The following is a 16,175-nucleotide window of genomic DNA, read 5'->3' as shown; positions in this document are numbered from 1 at the left end:
TACCAACTACAGGGGTGGGTGCGGGGGTCGAGGCTTTTGATTAACACCGTAGGTGAGGACGGCGAACTATGGTTGCTCCTCGGCTCCTATAGGACTGTGAGCGTCAAGAAGGCGGGACAGTGCCTTAGCTAGGGGGAGGGATAAAGGGCGGGACTTCAGCAGGCGGTAGGGGGCAGGCCTAGCTGCAAGGTGGAGGAGGAGCTGTAGGCCTGCTTGGCCGCGCGGGTCGGCGGCATGCTGGGGATTGCGGCTTATCTACTCTGGACCAGCTGCTGCCTGTGGACTTTTCCCTTCTTAGGCAAATACTTTCTGCTGAAGCTGTGAGCCGTGCCAGAGGGTGATGGGCTTTTCCCTAAGTTATCCCTACCTAAAGCATTTTTTAAAGTATAACCTGTAGTGTTTTGAAATTGTCTTTACCCACATCCATCCGTCTCCCGCTCTCCTCTCTCGCCTGTTCGTTAGAGATGACGGGAAGCCAGTTTTAAAATTACAAAACAGGATCGGAAAAGGACTGATGATACAGAAATTAAGCACAGACGGAACACGAACAGTAATTTCCCTGTCAAAGCAAAGGTTTAGGTTTGGTTAAATTACTGTTTTGTTCAGAAGATGAGGAACCAATAATAATAAACAGAACTTTTCCAAACTAATGAAGGGTCCGTGAGAGCACAAACAATTCAAGAATAGTCACTCATGTTTGGCCACGAAATAGAATATATCCTTTCTTTTTTTCTTCCCACATTGGAACAGCCTGACATCTGCGGGGGAGAACTTAGGAAATTGTTGATCATGTGATGTTATGATTCTTCCCCAGGCACCACACCTGTTGGTGTTCAGATGGAGCAGGACACTAGCCATCCGACTAACAGAGGTGTGTGTCAGAGGCCCTTTTTTCTTCTTAAAAGCCAGACCTCCATAATTGCTCAGCACTTGGGAAAATTATTCTAATTGTGCGTATATGTTTTTTGGTTACTTGGTTAATTTGAAGTATTTGTGATTGTTGCATATTTTTTCTTTCTTTATTTATTTTAGAGATAGAGTCTCACTTTATCGCCCTCGGTAGAGTGCTGTGGCGTCACGCAACTCACAGCAACCTCCAACTCCTGGGCTTAGGCAATTCTCTTGCCTCAGCTTCCCGAGTAGCTGGGACTACAGGTGCCCGCCACTACGCCTGGCTATTTTTTTGGTTGCAGTTTGGCCGCACCCTCGGTATATGGGGCCGGCACCCTACCTACTGAGCCACAGGCGCCGCCCGATTGTTGCACATTCTTAACAAATGGGAACATTACTGTATTCCCAGTGCCTAGAAATGTAAATGTTAAATAGTAGATGCTCAATAATATTTGTAGAATGAATTTATTCTTCCTTTGTATCTCCTCTTAATACTTACAAGAAGACAGGGTGTTAACTACAGTGAACAGATACTCAGTTTGAGTGAGGCAGTCCCACTGGTGGCCAGGGAAATGCCTGAGGCCTTCTAACTCCAGAGCCTATACACTTAGTTGTAGATGGAGTAGATTATTTTATCTGAGATATCTACTACATCATAGCTTGGACATAAATTAATTAGCTGTTTTTCATAGAGTACATGGTACAGTGGTAAAGAGTATGACTTTGGAGTCTAGAGGGTCTGAATTTAATTCCAGCATTGCCACGTGTTAAGTAATTGTGGAATCTTGAACAAATTTCTTTCTTTTCTTTTTTTTTTTTTACTGACCACTATACTAATGAGGAATCTTGAACAAATTTCTTAGTTTTAAGTTTCCTCATAAAATGTGGATAAAGCTACCTACTTCATAAGGTCATTGCGAGAAATATGTAAGAGAATGTATCTTTTTTTTTTTTTTTTTTTTGGTTTTTTGGCCAGGGCTGGGTTTGAACCCGCCACCTCCGGCATATGGGACCGGCGCCCTACTCCTTGAGCCACAGGCGCCGCCCAAGAGAATGTATCTAAAGCAACTTTTATTTTCTCTGCCTCCCTCTGCTGCTCCCCAACCTTGTGCTCTATTACGCATTGTTTAGTCAGAAATGTGGTTCTTTTAGTATAGATTATGGTTTTTTGTGGGTTTTTTTTTGCAGTTTTTGGCCGGGGCTTGGTTTGAGCCTGCCGCCTCCGGCATATGTGGCTGGCAACCTACTCCTTTGAGCCACTGGCGCCACCCCACTATTGTGTGTATTCTTACAACCTTATAATGCAGTGGAAAATACATCCTCATATGTCCAGGAAGGGCTCAAATTATTTAGAAACGAGAAGTGCATTTGCATGGAAATTAACACATTTTTCAAATGGTAAGAAGAATCTTAGCTGGGCCCAGTGGCTCATGCCTGTAATCCTGGCACTCTGGGAGGCTGAGGTGGGTGGAATGCTTGAGCTCACAGGTATGAGACCAACCCGATCTGGAGCAAGAGCGAGACTCTAAAAAATAGCCAGGCGTTGTGGCAGGCACCTGTAGTCCTAGCTACTTGGGAGGCTGAGGCAAGAGAGTTGCTTAAGTCCAAGAGTTTGAGGTTAGTGTGAGCTGTGATACCAGGGCACTCTACGGAGGACAAAAAAGTGAGACTCTGACTCAAAAAAAGGACAAAAGAGTCTTGAGACCTGAGTTTCAGCTTTTGTCTCCTTACCATACTCTGTGTGAGCCATCAAATGACTGTTGGAGCAGAAGGGAGAAGAAGATGAAGGACCTATAGCAGAGCTTGGAAAATCTACAAAGTAATACAAACACCACCACCACCCCCCACACACCCATCCCATTTTCTTCACCAAAGGGACCTTAACAGATTTCAATTTTTGTAGGCTTAGTAACCTTCTAGACCCAAAGCACCTCACTCTGGATCCCACGTATGAGCACTTCTTCCTCTTTCCAGGCCATTCCTTCTATGGCACTCTGAGTAAAACACATCTTCTTTCATATAATCCACTTGTCACATCTCTGCCCCCAGACTTGTTTGTCATAAAGAGGCCTCCTCTTTACCGTTATCCTTGAGATCCCGGCTGAGCTATCACTTCCTCAGGACACATTCCCCAGCTTCACAGACTAGGTCAGGTGCTTACATAGCACTTATAGGAGGGCAGTAATATGTATGCTGATCACTTAATGACTGTCCAACACTGCAAGACTGTCAGTTCCAGGAGAGTAGCAATCACATGTCACTGTGGCATCCTCAGTGAAAATACATGATAGGCTATCTATTATTTTAGCTATCTCTTATGTATAAGAATGAAACATCCATTCATTATAACTGAATTATTGCCTCCCTACTGTCTCAGGCCCTTTAATTCTTTCATAACCCAGATGTCAGACTTTCCATCCATTGCTCTTCTATTTACTTTTTTTTTTGCAGTTTTTGGCTGGGGCTGGGTTTGAACCCGCCACCTCTAGCATATGGAGCCGGCGCCTTACTCCTTTGAGCCATAGGTGCTGCCCCTGCTCTTCTATTTACTTTGCCACTTCCTTTTCATCTCCCACACTCCTGAGGAGGAGTTCTTCAAAGGTCCAATTTTCTCTCACTTTTTTTTTTTTTTTTTTTTTTACCTTGGCGAGCTAATTTATTTGTGTAGCTTCTTTGTCCCCTTTTGTGGCTGGCCTGGCAGCTGAACTTTCACCTGAGCTCAGGGCCATCTCTTTGCCTGTTTTCCTAGGCCTTTCTATTTGGATTTCCTACTCTTAACTCAGAGTCAGTGTCTTCAAATGTGATTATGTTAATATTACAGAACCCAACTCAAATTCTGTTGAGTACAAGTAATTCAAGGGCCTGTGCAGTTGGGAGAGACACCGAGGGAGCTCACAGAATAGGAAGAGGAGTTGCAAAAAGCAGGATCTCAGAGACCAGAATTGGGGCATAAGTGCTTGTTAGTATCTGTCTATCCATCTATCTCTCCTACCCTCTTTCTTGTGTCTAATACCTTGCTTTTATCCACTTCTCCTGGTATGCTGGCCAAATTCAGTAGCTTTCATTGGGCCCAATTTCACATTTTCCCAGCATAGAAAATCAAAAGACAGAAAGTTTCTTTGACACAGAATTCATATATTGATCTCAAGAATGACTCTGGCCCAACTTACCTCAGGGGCTTACCGCCTTGGATCAGTCACAGTTGCCAAGAGGGACAGGACACTGTGATTGGCCTGTACTGAGTCACAGGCTGTTCTTTGCTGGAGAGAGGAACTTGGCTACAATCTCACCAGTATGTCCTAGAATCTAGGGAAATAATGGCTTCCCAGAGGAAGGGTTGCTAAGTAGACAAAAATGACAGGAGCTGCCTACAGATTAACTTTTCTTTCTCACTTAACAATTTTTGCCAGAAGCAATTTATTTATCCATTTAAGAATCTCTTCCATGTCCAGTCCATTGTATTTAATATTTACAGATTAATCAAAATACCATCTTTATATTTTCTAGGGGCTTCACTTTCTTCAAGAGAAAGCGTAAACATCTTTGATTTGCTATTGTAAAAGGTCTTCCTGCATTCCCCCGCTCCCCACTCCTAATTCTGGCCAGTTTTCCAGGGCTTCTCACCATTCCAGCCATATTCTTGCTTCTTCTTTTTTTTTTTTTTTTTTTGTAGAGACAGAGTCTCACTGTACCGCCCTCGGGTAGAGTGTCATGACGTCACACGGCTCACAGCAACCTCTAACTCTTGGGCTTACGCGATTCTCTTGCCTCAGCCTCCCGAGCAGCTGGGACTACAGGCGCCTGCCACAACACCAGGCTATTTTTTTTTATTGCAGTTTGGCCGGGACTGGGTTTGAACCCGCCACCCTCGGCATATGGGGCCGGTGCCCTACTCACTGAGCCACAGGCGCTGCCCCATATTCTTGCTTCTTTGCCTTTTCTTATTTTATCCTTTCCCCCACTCCATGTGAAATATCTTTTGAGTTCATGAAAACTTTATTCTAAGTTTTCAAGATTCAATAAATATCCTCCACTTGCACAGGGCCTTCTCTGACTATTGCACTCATTGATCTCTTCTCCCTTTTCAAAAACATTCATTTACACTTAATCAAATACTTGGTATAACTAATAGATAAATGGCCTTATTTTTACCCCAGACTATTAGACTCATTGTTTATGTCCTGGTATTGTTACATCACTGTTTCACTTGTGTCTGACTTGTCCCCCTCACTGGATAATGAGCTACTAAGAAGCAGGTCTCAGCATCTCATGTCTGGCATGTAGTCCAACAGTGAGATGTAATGCATACCAATAAGAATTTGCAAATATGAGCAAATTTGATTTTAACTTATTGCACTCCTGTTTGTTTTCTCTTAATCCCACTATGCTTTCTTTGTGTCTTACGTATCTTCGTGATTTATAAGATATTCAAGGCAGGGCCTCAGCACCTGCTTTCATAGACCAGGTACAAGGATCTATCCTTGTTGGAATGAGCTCTGATTTAGTTACCTCTGATTTAGTTCCAGCCAGAAAGGAAGGTAATGCTGTGCCTCTTTGTAGAGCAAAACCTTCCCCAAGCTATATTAATCTTCAAGCAAGTTTCCTACCAGCTTCTTTCCTGAATATCCAGACAACAAAGCTGTCCTCAGGTAAGGATATAGGGAGTGTTTCTCAGAGGGACTCAACAGAAGGAGGGGTTGCATGGAGGAGGTGGCACGAGCTCTTTGCTGTTGACATAGCTCCAAGTTTGTGTCAAAACACCTCTAGATTTTCTTTTTTTTTTTTTTTTTGTAGAGACAGAGTCTCACTGTACCGCCCTCGGTAGAGTGCCGTGGTGTCACACGGCTCACAGCAACCTCTAACTCTTGGGCTTAGGCGATTCTCCTGCCTCAGCCTCCCGAGTAGCTGGGACTACAGGCATCCGCCACAAAACCCGGCTATTTTTTGTTGCAGTTTGGCCGGGGCTGGGTTTGAACCCGCCACCCTCGGCATATGGGGCCGGCGCCCTACTCACTGAGCCACAGGCACCGCCCCACCTCTAGATTTTCTATTGGTAGCTTGTTGATTGTTCAGTTCTGTTGATTTCACAGTTCTACTAGTTTGTGTTGCTTCCTTGTTTATTGGTATCTTTGCTGGACTAGGTAGGAGTGAAATGAAGCTCTTACTGTTTGCTAGTAATGTCAGCTAATAGGTGGCCAAGGAAGGAAAGAATAACTATTAGCTCAGTCTCAGTTTCTTTGAATTTCCATTATTCATCCTCCCTTGGGGAAGTTGATGGGTATTTAGACTACCTATAGGGAGCCCAGCTAGGCACTAGACTAGACAGTTTTTGAGGACCTCAGAGTCCACCAAAGAAGGTGAAACCAATAAATGTATGTACAGCAAATAATATAATCACCAAGGTTAACTAAGAGATGGCTGTGTATAATGTAGTTGAGAACATCAGAAAAAAAATCCAGCAGAAGTGGTTGAAGTTAGACAACAGGAAGAACTTCAAGTCATTGCTAATGAGACACTATGTCAGGTAAGAGAAAGAGGCTAAGGTAACACCTGAGCTCTTGAAAGGGAAGTTAGGCCTCACTCCCAGGCCATTTCATTCCTTCACCAGCTATTTATTGAATACTTATATACCAGGCACTCTTCTTGGTGCAGAGGATCAAGCAGTGAACAAATCAAACAAAAATCCTTGCCTTTCTGGAGCTTATATTCTAAAAGGAAGACTAAGACAAAAATAAAATAAGCAATGACAAAATATGCCATGTGATCATAAATACTATGAGAAAAATAAAACAAGGGAGAGAGATAATGAGTTTCAATGATTGGTTTCAAGTTAAAATAAGATAGCTGGGTAGGCCCTACTGAGAAGGCGATAGGTGAGCAAAGGTGGTCTGGATTTGGTTGTGTCTGGAAAGATTAGAGAGGTCATTTTATTAGAGCCCTCCCACCCTCAGTACATCTATAAAGTCTCTCTCATTTGTCCCCTTGCATTGCCTTTGCTTTTCCTTCAGGAGTTGCCCAGAAGCCCAAGGAATGCCTAGGACTCCTAGAATGTATGTATGCCAACCTCCAGCTTCAGACTCAGCTCGCCCAACAACAGATGGCTATCTTGGAAAATTTGCAAGCATCCATGACACAACTGGCTCCTGGGAGGGAAAGCAAGAACTCTTCTCTCCCAGCCTTATCTCATGATCTGTTGTTAAATCACCTGCCCCAATTCAGTAAATGAATTGTGGAACAAAGTTATGGTGTATGGTTTTTTTTTTTTGCAGTTTTGGTCGGGGCCAGGCTTGAACCTGCCACCCCCCGTATATGGGGCCGTTGCCCTATTCCTTGAGCCATAGGCGCCACCCTATGGTGTATGTTTTTTCCCTCTTGTCTTCCCAGTGATCCTTTGTTGGGATCTTGGTATATATATTCTGCATATTTAGTTTACAAGTTCATAATAAGTGCTCATTGCGTGCAAAGCATTGTACAAGGCACTTAGGGTTACATACACAGTATTATAGAAGGGACAGTTTTCGGGGATTTACTGTCTACTGAGGCAGATAAGACAAATACTTCATTGCAAAATTCATTGAATCATAGCCTGGACCTGCTGCAGAGCTTTTTCTTGCATTGAACTCCAGCCAAAACTGATAGTCTTCCAGGTCACATAATAAATTGTTTGGAGCTATATTCCCATATGTGGGATATGCTGCCTCCAAAATTTAAAGGTCTGCCAATCACTATCCATTTTCTAGTGATAGGGTATACAAAATGCAACTATTTGTCCTTTACTTTGAGGGGGTGTTTGAGCATGCCACAGATTAGCCCTAAAAACTTCTTCAAGTGTTTCAGCAGCCTGGTTTCCCTCCCTCCCCTCCCTTCCTCCCTCCCTTCCTTCCTTTCTTTCTTTTTTGACACGGTCTCTGTCACCCTGGATACAGTGCCATGGTGTCATCATAGCTCACAGCAACCTCAAACTCCTGGGCTTAAGCTGTCCTCTTGCCTCAGCTTCCTGAAGGGCTGAACTATAGGCACCTGCCACATTGCCCAGCTAGTTTTTCCATTTTTTTTTTTGCCTCCCAAGTAGCTGGGACTATAGGCGCCCACCACAACGCCCAGCTATTTTTTTTTTTTTTGTTGTTGTTGTTGTTGCAGTTTGGCTGGGGCCAGGTTTGAACCCACCACCCTTGGTATATGGGGCCGGCACCTTACCGACTGAGCCACAGGTGCCGCCCTTAGTTTTTCCATTTTTAGTAGAGATGGAGTCTTGCTCTTGTTCAGGCTGGTCATGCTGGGATTACAGGTATGAGCTGCTGCTCCCAGTGAGATTCTTCAAATCTTTTTTTCTTTTGTAGAGTGCTGTGCCATCACAGCTCACAGCAACCTCCAGCTCTTGGGCTTAGGCAATTCTCTTGCCTCAGCCTCCCGCATAGCTAGGACCACAGGTGCCTGCCACAATGCCTGGCTATTTTTTGTTGCAGTTTGGCTGGGGCTGGGTGTGAACCTGCCACCCTTGGTATATGGGGCTGGCACCCTACTCATAGAGCCACAGGCACCACCCCCAATTTGTTTTTATATATATAGATCTTTTTCTTTTAGATGTAAGTTTATTTATTTATTTATTTTGAGACAGAGTCTCACTATGTCACCCTTAGTAGAGTGCTGTGGCATCACAGCTCACAGCAACCTCCAACTCTTGGGCTTAAGTGATTGTCTTGCCTCAGCCTCCCAAGTAGCTGGGACTACAGGTGCCTGCCACAATGCTCAGCTATTTTTTTGGTTGTAGTTGTCATTGTTGTTTGGCAAGCCCTGGCTGGGCTCGAACCCATCAGCTCCCGAGTATGTGGCCAGCGCACTAACCACTGAGCTACGTGTGCCAAGCCTTTTTTTAATTGTTAGAGTTTTTTTTGTTGTTTTTTTTTTGAGACAGGGTCTCACTATGTCGCCCTCCGTAGAGTGCTGTGGTGTCACAGCTCACAGCAACCTCAAACTCTTGGGCTTAAGCGATTCCTTTGCCTCAGGCTCCAAAGTAACTGGGACTACAGGCGCCCGCCACAACGCCCAGCTATATTTTGTTGCAGATGTTATTGTTTAGCTGGCCCGGGCTGGGTTTGAACTCGCCACCCTCAGTGTACGTGGCTGACGCCATAACCACTGTGCTATGGGCACCGAGTGCTTTTGATTTATTATGTTGTCCAGGAATGGGCGAAGCCAATTTCTGGAAATTCTTCTTGGCTCTTCCTACCTTAATGGGTCTTACTCCAGCTACTCTAGGATGGATCCATGAATGCATTTGACATGCTGTAAGGCAGACTTGGGCCAGAATTCCACTTACCACTAGGAATCCATAAGTTCTCATTGTAAGCAGACAACCAGAGAAGAAAATTTCAGGTTCTTGGGTATTGGTGCTACCTCAAGTCTCATATATAATAAAATGCTCAAAATGAGCATTCCCTTTTTTCTAGTGCACAGTTATCCTTGTAAATGGATTCAGGCTCCTTTGGAGAAGGATCAAGGAAAATTTGTCACTGTGTCATACTTGTGATGATTGGGGGGGAGGTCTTTCCTCAGAGGAACTTTGTCTCCCCTTCAGTTGATGAACTCTAGAATTCTGGATCTGTGAAACAACTTAATAAAGTGAGGGACTATGATTTTACGTTGTGGTGATTTTTGTTTACATCTTATCATTTTCTTCCTCGGTTCTACAAGTAATACCTGTATTACTATCCTCTTGCCTCAGCCTTTGTTAGGTTTATCTCTCTCATACCAGTTTATGTCCCTGGCAGATTTTTTTTTTTTTTTTTGAGACAAAATCTCACTTTGTCATCCTTGATAGAATGCCATGGCATCATAGCTCAGAGCACCTTCAAAGTCTTGGGCTCAAGCGATCCTCTTGCCTTAGCCTCTTGAGTAGCTGGGACTATAAGCCTGCCACAACACCTGTCTAATTTTTCTATTTTTGGTAGACATGGGGGTCTCACTCTTGCTCAGGTGGTCTCAAACTCCTAAGCTCGAGCCTCACAGAATGCTGGAATTACAGGTGTGAGCCATTATTCCTGGCCAACCCCTTTAAATTTATTTACCTCTTAGCCATCACCAGAGATCCCTGTACATTATCCTAGCTTTTCTGTACATTATGACACTTGTTTATTTTGTCTCTGAAGGTTAAGGGCTTTATCTAGGCTCTGACTTCTGGAATTCCATTATCCTAACTAATACTAGAAATTCCAGTTCCATTTAAGTATCTTCTACTGGCACACATATGACAGTAACCATGAAATTTCTCGGAGACGCTGGTGCCCTTCATATTTCTTATTGCCTTAGTAAAGGGCATGCTGGGCCCTCTAGGGGAGTAAAGTCAGATGGTGGGTCCTCTGAGTCTTACATAATAAATCCATCATTAAACTCCCACCCTTTTGAGCTTTCTCAACCTGTCATCACCATGTCAAGATAGTTCTGGTATGTCCACTTCACCTACTCTGAGTCTATCATTGAGTCCAAGCTCCGAGGAACCATCTCCCTGATTGGTAATGGCTCCAGGTATCCTCACCAGCACACTGAAACCCAAAATACACATTAGTGCTTCTTCATGTCAATAAATTCTCCTCCATCCATCATTATGATCTCTACAGCTTCCCCCTCATTTCAGATTCACTCCATGCTGTAACTGGTTCATATTAGCCAGGCCTTGCAATTCTTTTGATATGTAACTATTTCCTCCTGCAACTGTGTATATCTGTTTGAGCTGTGTTGAGGTCTGATTTTAGTTATCTTCCTGGAATGGCAGGGGTGGTACTTGATTAAAAACCAGTAACATATTTGAGATATCTTTCTCATGTGAAGGTCTTTGCAGGGTCTTCATGCAAGGGGATGCTACTTTCCTCTAGTCCCTTCTATTGACTTGGAAGGTTAAAATGAACCTGGAGGCTGAAGATTCTCAGATGTGTGAGACCCAAGATGTCTCCCCACAGGTCTTTGGGTCTCACTCTTCCTGTTAGGGTCCTGACCTTGACATAGGAGACCTGTTAATGTGCTTTCAGTCTCCTTTGCAATTCTGCCACCTATCAATTAGATACCAAACTGATACCAATCTGAAATTCAGAGCAGTCTGCCTTGCTTAAAGAATCTCTTTAAGCATTGCCATAGAGATTCTCTGGTTTTCACAGCATGCCTTGAGTTGATAGTTGGCTGACCTGAACCATAATTTTCTTTTTGTCAAGGCTTCCAAAGCAATTAACAAAAGTCAGCAGATTCTTATAATTACTACTGCCCCCATGCCATTTAAGAGTCATATCTATGATAATTCCCAACACATGACCTTCTACCTCATCCGAATCCACTACAGGTAAGAATCTTAGTTGTTTGATGCTATGATATACCAGGAATTATCAACAATGGAATACTTTTTTGTCATCTGACTAAATAGTGATCCAGCACCCAAATCCCATCCTGAAGGTCTGGAAGCAATAGTTTTGTTTTGTTTTTTTGTAGAGGCAGAGTCTTACTTTATCGCCCTCGGTAGAGTGCTGTGGCGTCACACAGCTCACAGCAACCTCCAACTCCTGGGCCTAGGCGATTCTCTTGCCTCAGCCTCCTGAGTAGCTGGGACTACAGGCGTCTGCCACAACACCCGGCTATTTTTTTGTTGTAGTTTGGCCGGGGCTGGGCTTGAACCCACCACCCTCGGTATATGGGGCCAGCTTCCTACCCACTGAGCCACAGTCGCCGCCCTGGAAGCAATAGTTTTATTCAGATTCTCCCCAAAGCAAAGCCTGAGTCAAAGACTTGCATGCATTAGTTTATTTGGGAATGTGATCAAGAAAGACAAGGGACGAGGCATAGGAAATAAGGGAAAGATGCTATAAAGATGTGTCATTTAATTGGCCACCACCATCGGTAACTGGGTACACCATCATACAGGGCCTTCACAGGAGCTTTATGAAATGCATCTTAGGAGCACCAAGCAAAGGGAACGAGCAGGGGAAATTTTATCCATTGGCTCCTGACCCCCACTGGGTAAGAGTGGTCCCACTATCATTAACTCCTCCATGCTTCCAGGTTGTACATGTGAGTCCTCGTGGGTTCTTGCAAAGAAGCCCCAAGGCAGGAGATAGAAAGTACATAGTGTAGGCTCAGCACCTGTAGCTCAGTGGCTAGGGCACCAGCCACATCCACCAGAGCTTTCGGATTCGAATCCAGCCCCGGCCTGCCAAACAACAATGACAACAACCAAAAAATAGCCGGGCGTTGTGGCGGGCACCTGTAGTCCCACCTACTTGGGAGGCTGAGGCAAGAGAATCGCTTAGCCCAAGAGTTGGAGGTTGCTGTGAGCTGTGACACTACAGCACTCCACCCAGGGCGACATAGTGAGACTCTGTCTCAAAAGAAAAAAAGACAGGGGCGGCGCCTGTGGCTCAGTGAGTAGGGTGCCGGCCCCATATACCGAGGGTGGCGGGTTCAAACCCAGCCCCAGCCAAACTGCAACAAAAAAATAGCCGGGCGTTGTGGCGGGCGCCTGTAGTCCCAGCTGCTCGGGAGGCTGAGGCAAGAGAATCGCGTAAGCCCAAGAGTTAGAGGTTGCTGTGAGCCAGGTGACGTCACGGCACTCTACCGGAGGGCGGTACAGTGAGACTCTGTCTCTACAAAAAAAAAAAGAAAGTACGTAGTGCAGGCCAGGCACAGTGGCTCACGCCTGTGATCCTAGCACATTGGGAGGCTGAGTTGGGAGGATTGCTTAAGGCCAGAAGTTTGAGACCAGCATGAGTAAGAACAAGACTGTCTCTATTTAAAAAAAAAAAAAAAAGGAAAAATTAGCGGGGCATGGTGATACATACCTATAGTCCCAGCTACTTAGGGGGCTGAGGAAGGAAGATTGCTCAAGCCCAGGAGTTTGCTCAAGCTGCAGTGAGCTATGATGACACCATTGCACTCTAGTCTGGGAGACAGAGCAAGACCCTGTCTAAAAGAAAAAAGCACATGGTGAGTACCTAGGGTATATTCCAAGGTGAGACGCTGTCAGGTTACACCTGTGCTAAGCTGGTTCAAGTCTGTATGAAACTATCACTACAGCACTGGCTAGAGGAAAAAGTAAGGTTCAGAGAATTTAGAATAGGTGTCTGTTATAATAGGTAGTAGTGTCTTTGGGACATGTTCATGACAATGTCTAGGAAGGAATTACAAAGAGGGTTATGGAAGAGAGAAGATGGCTAGTGTGCCTAGACAGGGTCCTTGGGCAGTGTCCTTCTCCTCCTGCTGTTCCCCTCAATGAGGTTGAGATTTCATAATGACTGCTGTTCTTCCTTCTTTGTTTTTGAGACAGAGTCTCACTATGTCACCCTTGGTAGAGTGCCATGGTGTCACAGCTCACAGCAACCTCCAACTCTTGGGCTTAAGTGATTCTCTTGCCTCAGCCTCCCAAGTAGCAGGGACTATAGGTGCCTGCTACAACACCCGGCTATTTTTCTGTTGTGATTATCACTGTTGTTTGGCAGGCCCAGGATGGGTTCGAACCCGTCATCTTCGGTGTATGTGGCTGGTGCCCTAGCCACTAAGCTACAGGCGCTGAGCCTCCTCTTCCTTCTTATCTTAATGTATTACCTTAGAAATTTCAGGTTTTTCCACTCTTCCTCTCTACATCCTGTTTCTTTTCCAGTTCCGTGGGCTTTTTAATTGCTTTGAAGCTGAGAGAAAGGCCTAGGAAAAGCTTCAAGAGAAGCCCGGTCACTCCTCTCCTGTGTCTCTTGCTGGAATCCATGGTTGGAAACTCTGGGATCCTTACAGCCTACTAGTCTCAGCCAGAGCCTCCAGGGCCAGATTCTAAACTACCTCCCTCCCAAATAAGCCCTCTTTGGGCTTTGTGTGACATGGGGGTTTGGTTTTCCTATCCCATTATGGCTGACACATCGGCTTTTTGCCACTGCATGAAACAGTAGCCCAAGGATGGAGTTTACTGCTCATTATTTTCTTCCTTGCTAAGCCAAGCCAATTCTCCTCTGGGCAGGTCCTTCCTTCTTTGCGTTGAAGCCCAGCTCTTGGTGATGAGATGAAAACCAAGGGGATATCAAGGCATCACAGATGAGGACCTCCTTAACCAGACAGTAGAACCCAAAGCCCAGGTGGCAGATGTTCTGAGACGGGCAGGGGTAAGCCTGATGCAAAGATCTGCCAGACTGAACCCTTAGTGAAAAAGTCTGAAGACAGGTAGCTTTGTCTTTTTTTTTTTTTTTTTTTTGGCTTTTTAATGATATATGACACTATCATAAAGAAGTGAAACCATTCTCTGATCTCAGGTTTGACTGGTTTGTCCTGTACTCAGGTTGAGCCATAAACATAACCTTGATTAAGAGAGTAGGCGTTTATGGACTTTTGTTTCCCAGAGGTTCCTAGACTCTTAGAGCTAGAAGGGGCCTTAAAGTTACTCTAGCTCTGTGGTTCTCAAACTTCAATGTGTATCAGAATCACCCAGAGGACTTCTTGAAAAGCAGACAGCTTCATGCTTTTAATCCCAGCATACTGGGAGGCTGAGGTGGGTGAATTGCCTGAGTTCAGAAGTTCCAGACCAGCCTGGACCAGAGCAAGACCTAGTTTCTTTTCTTTTCTTTTCTTTCTTTCTTTTTTTTTTTTTGACTTAGTTTCTTTTTTTTCTTTTCTTTCTTTTTTTTTTTTTGAGACAGAGTCTCACTCACTATGTCGCCCTTAGTAGAGTGCTATGACGTCACAGCTCACAGCAACCTCAAACTCTTGGGCTCAAGCGATTCTTTTGCCTCAGCCTCCCAAGTAGCTGGGACTACAGGTGCCCATCACAATGACCGGCTATTTTTTGTTGTTGTTGCAGTTGTCATTATTGTTTAGCTGGCCCATGTTGGGTTCGAACCATCCACCCTTGGTGTACGTGGCTGGCACTGTAACTACTGTGCTATAGGCGCTGAGTGGAGACCTCATTTCTAAAAATAGCCAAGCGCTATGGCCAGTGCCTATAGTCCCAGCTACTTGGGAGGCTGAAGCAAGAAAATAGCTTAAGCCCAAGATTTTGAGGTTGCTATGAGCTCTGTGATGCCATGGCAGTCTTTTGAGGGTGACGAAGTGTGACTCTGTCTCAAAAAAAAAAATGTAGCTGCCTTGGCCTTAGCCCTAAAGCTTCTGAGTCAATAGACCTGGACCTGGAGGGGCCTGAAAACTCTCTTTTCTAACAAGCTCCCAGGCAGCAGGCTGCTGCATCTACTCTAGACATTCCATCTGCAACTCTGGCTAAACATTGAATTTGTCTGGACAGATTAAAAAAAAAAAAATGCAGGACTGGGTGCAGTAGCTCACATCTGTAGTCCTAACCCTCTGCAAGACCAAGGTGGGTGGATTGCTTGAGCACACGAGTTCTAGATCAGCCTGAGCAAGAACGAGACCCCATCTCTAAAAAAGTAGCCAAGTGTTGTGGCTGTAGTCCCAGCTACTTGAGAGGCTGAGGCGAGAGAATCGCTTGAACCCAAGAGTTTGAGGTTGCTGTGAGCTATGACACCAGAGCACTCTACCAAGGGTGACAAAGTGAGACTCGATCTCAAAAAAGAATAATAATATTCTGGTGCTGAGCTTCCACTCAAACCTGTTAAATCAAAATTACTGGGGGTAGAACCCACTGTAGGTTTTTTTTGAGACAGTCTCACTTTGTCACGCTTGGTAGAGTACCCAGGCATCATAGCTCATAGAAACCTTAATCTCTTGGGCTCAGGAGAACATCCTCTTTCCTCAGCCTCCCAAGTAGCTGGGACTATAAGCACCCACCACAACGCCCAGCTATTCTTAGAGATGGGGGTCTTGTTCTTGCTCAGGCTGGTCTTGAACTTGTGAGCTCAAGCAATCCACCTGCCTCGGTCTCCCAGAGTGTTAGGATTATAGGTGTAAACCACCACTCCCAGACCGTTGGTTTTTTGTCTAAGTCATTTTCCCCAACCCAGGTTATCCTAATGTGTGTGCAGTCAGGGTTGGGAGCACCGATCCAGAGTCCACAAGGCCAATGCAGTTCATTTAGGGGTATGGGTGCTGTTACATGGGATCCACCAGAGTATTGGCTAAGTTTTTTCAACATTTCCCCAGGAGTTATGGTGAGTGTGCTTGGGGTCCTCTGCTTCTCTGGGTCTGTGATTCTCCTGCCAGAATCACTGGATTTCAGCTCAGCCTCGGGGCACCAGCTCCTTCCAGGGCAGCAGACCCAGGAGAGAAGGCTCTTCCCACACCTGGACCCAGGTGTGACTCCCAGAGCTTTCTCCAGCTCTTGGTGAACCAATTCTATGGTGAAGATAGGGACT

General features: G+C 45.0%; 1 protein-coding gene across 3 annotated transcripts; it reads left to right on the top strand.

The window, feature by feature from the left end:
• The first annotated feature begins 128 nt into the window (after positions 1-128).
• TSACC (TSSK6 activating cochaperone) lies at positions 129-7,125 on the top strand. Of its 3 annotated transcripts, none has more exons than XM_053608301.1 (4): positions 129-320; positions 815-871; positions 5,412-5,540; positions 6,900-7,125. In XM_053608301.1, the coding sequence occupies exons 2-4, from the start codon at positions 838-840 to the stop codon at positions 7,115-7,117; spliced, it is 381 nt and encodes a 126-aa protein (XP_053464276.1). In that variant the 5' UTR covers positions 129-320; positions 815-837; the 3' UTR covers positions 7,118-7,125. The 3 variants fall into 3 exon arrangements, with proteins under 3 accessions (XP_053464276.1, XP_053464275.1, XP_053464277.1); XM_053608300.1 differs by having other exon boundaries at positions 129-337; XM_053608302.1 differs by lacking the exon at positions 5,412-5,540 and having other exon boundaries at positions 129-337.
• The last annotated feature ends 9,050 nt before the right edge of the window (positions 7,126-16,175 follow it).

This window comes from Nycticebus coucang, chromosome 10, assembly GCF_027406575.1.
Source record: "Nycticebus coucang isolate mNycCou1 chromosome 10, mNycCou1.pri, whole genome shotgun sequence".
Taxonomy (NCBI): Eukaryota; Metazoa; Chordata; class Mammalia; order Primates; family Lorisidae; genus Nycticebus; species Nycticebus coucang.
Note: the sequence above shows the minus strand (reverse complement) of the source record. Positions and strands in the feature narration are given on the sequence as shown.

What these genes read in the sequence shown, in the direction of transcription:
- TSACC (XM_053608301.1), top strand. Translation starts at nt 838, where the DNA reads ATGGAGCAGGACACTAGCCATCCGACTAACAGAG. An exon ending in TAGCCATCCGACTAACAGAG is followed by an intron (nt 872 to 5,411) that starts GTGTGTGTCAGA and finishes CCTCTGATTTAG; the next exon opens with TTCCAGCCAGAAAGGAAGGT. An exon ending in GACAACAAAGCTGTCCTCAG is followed by an intron (nt 5,541 to 6,899) that starts GTAAGGATATAG and finishes CTTTTCCTTCAG; the next exon opens with GAGTTGCCCAGAAGCCCAAG.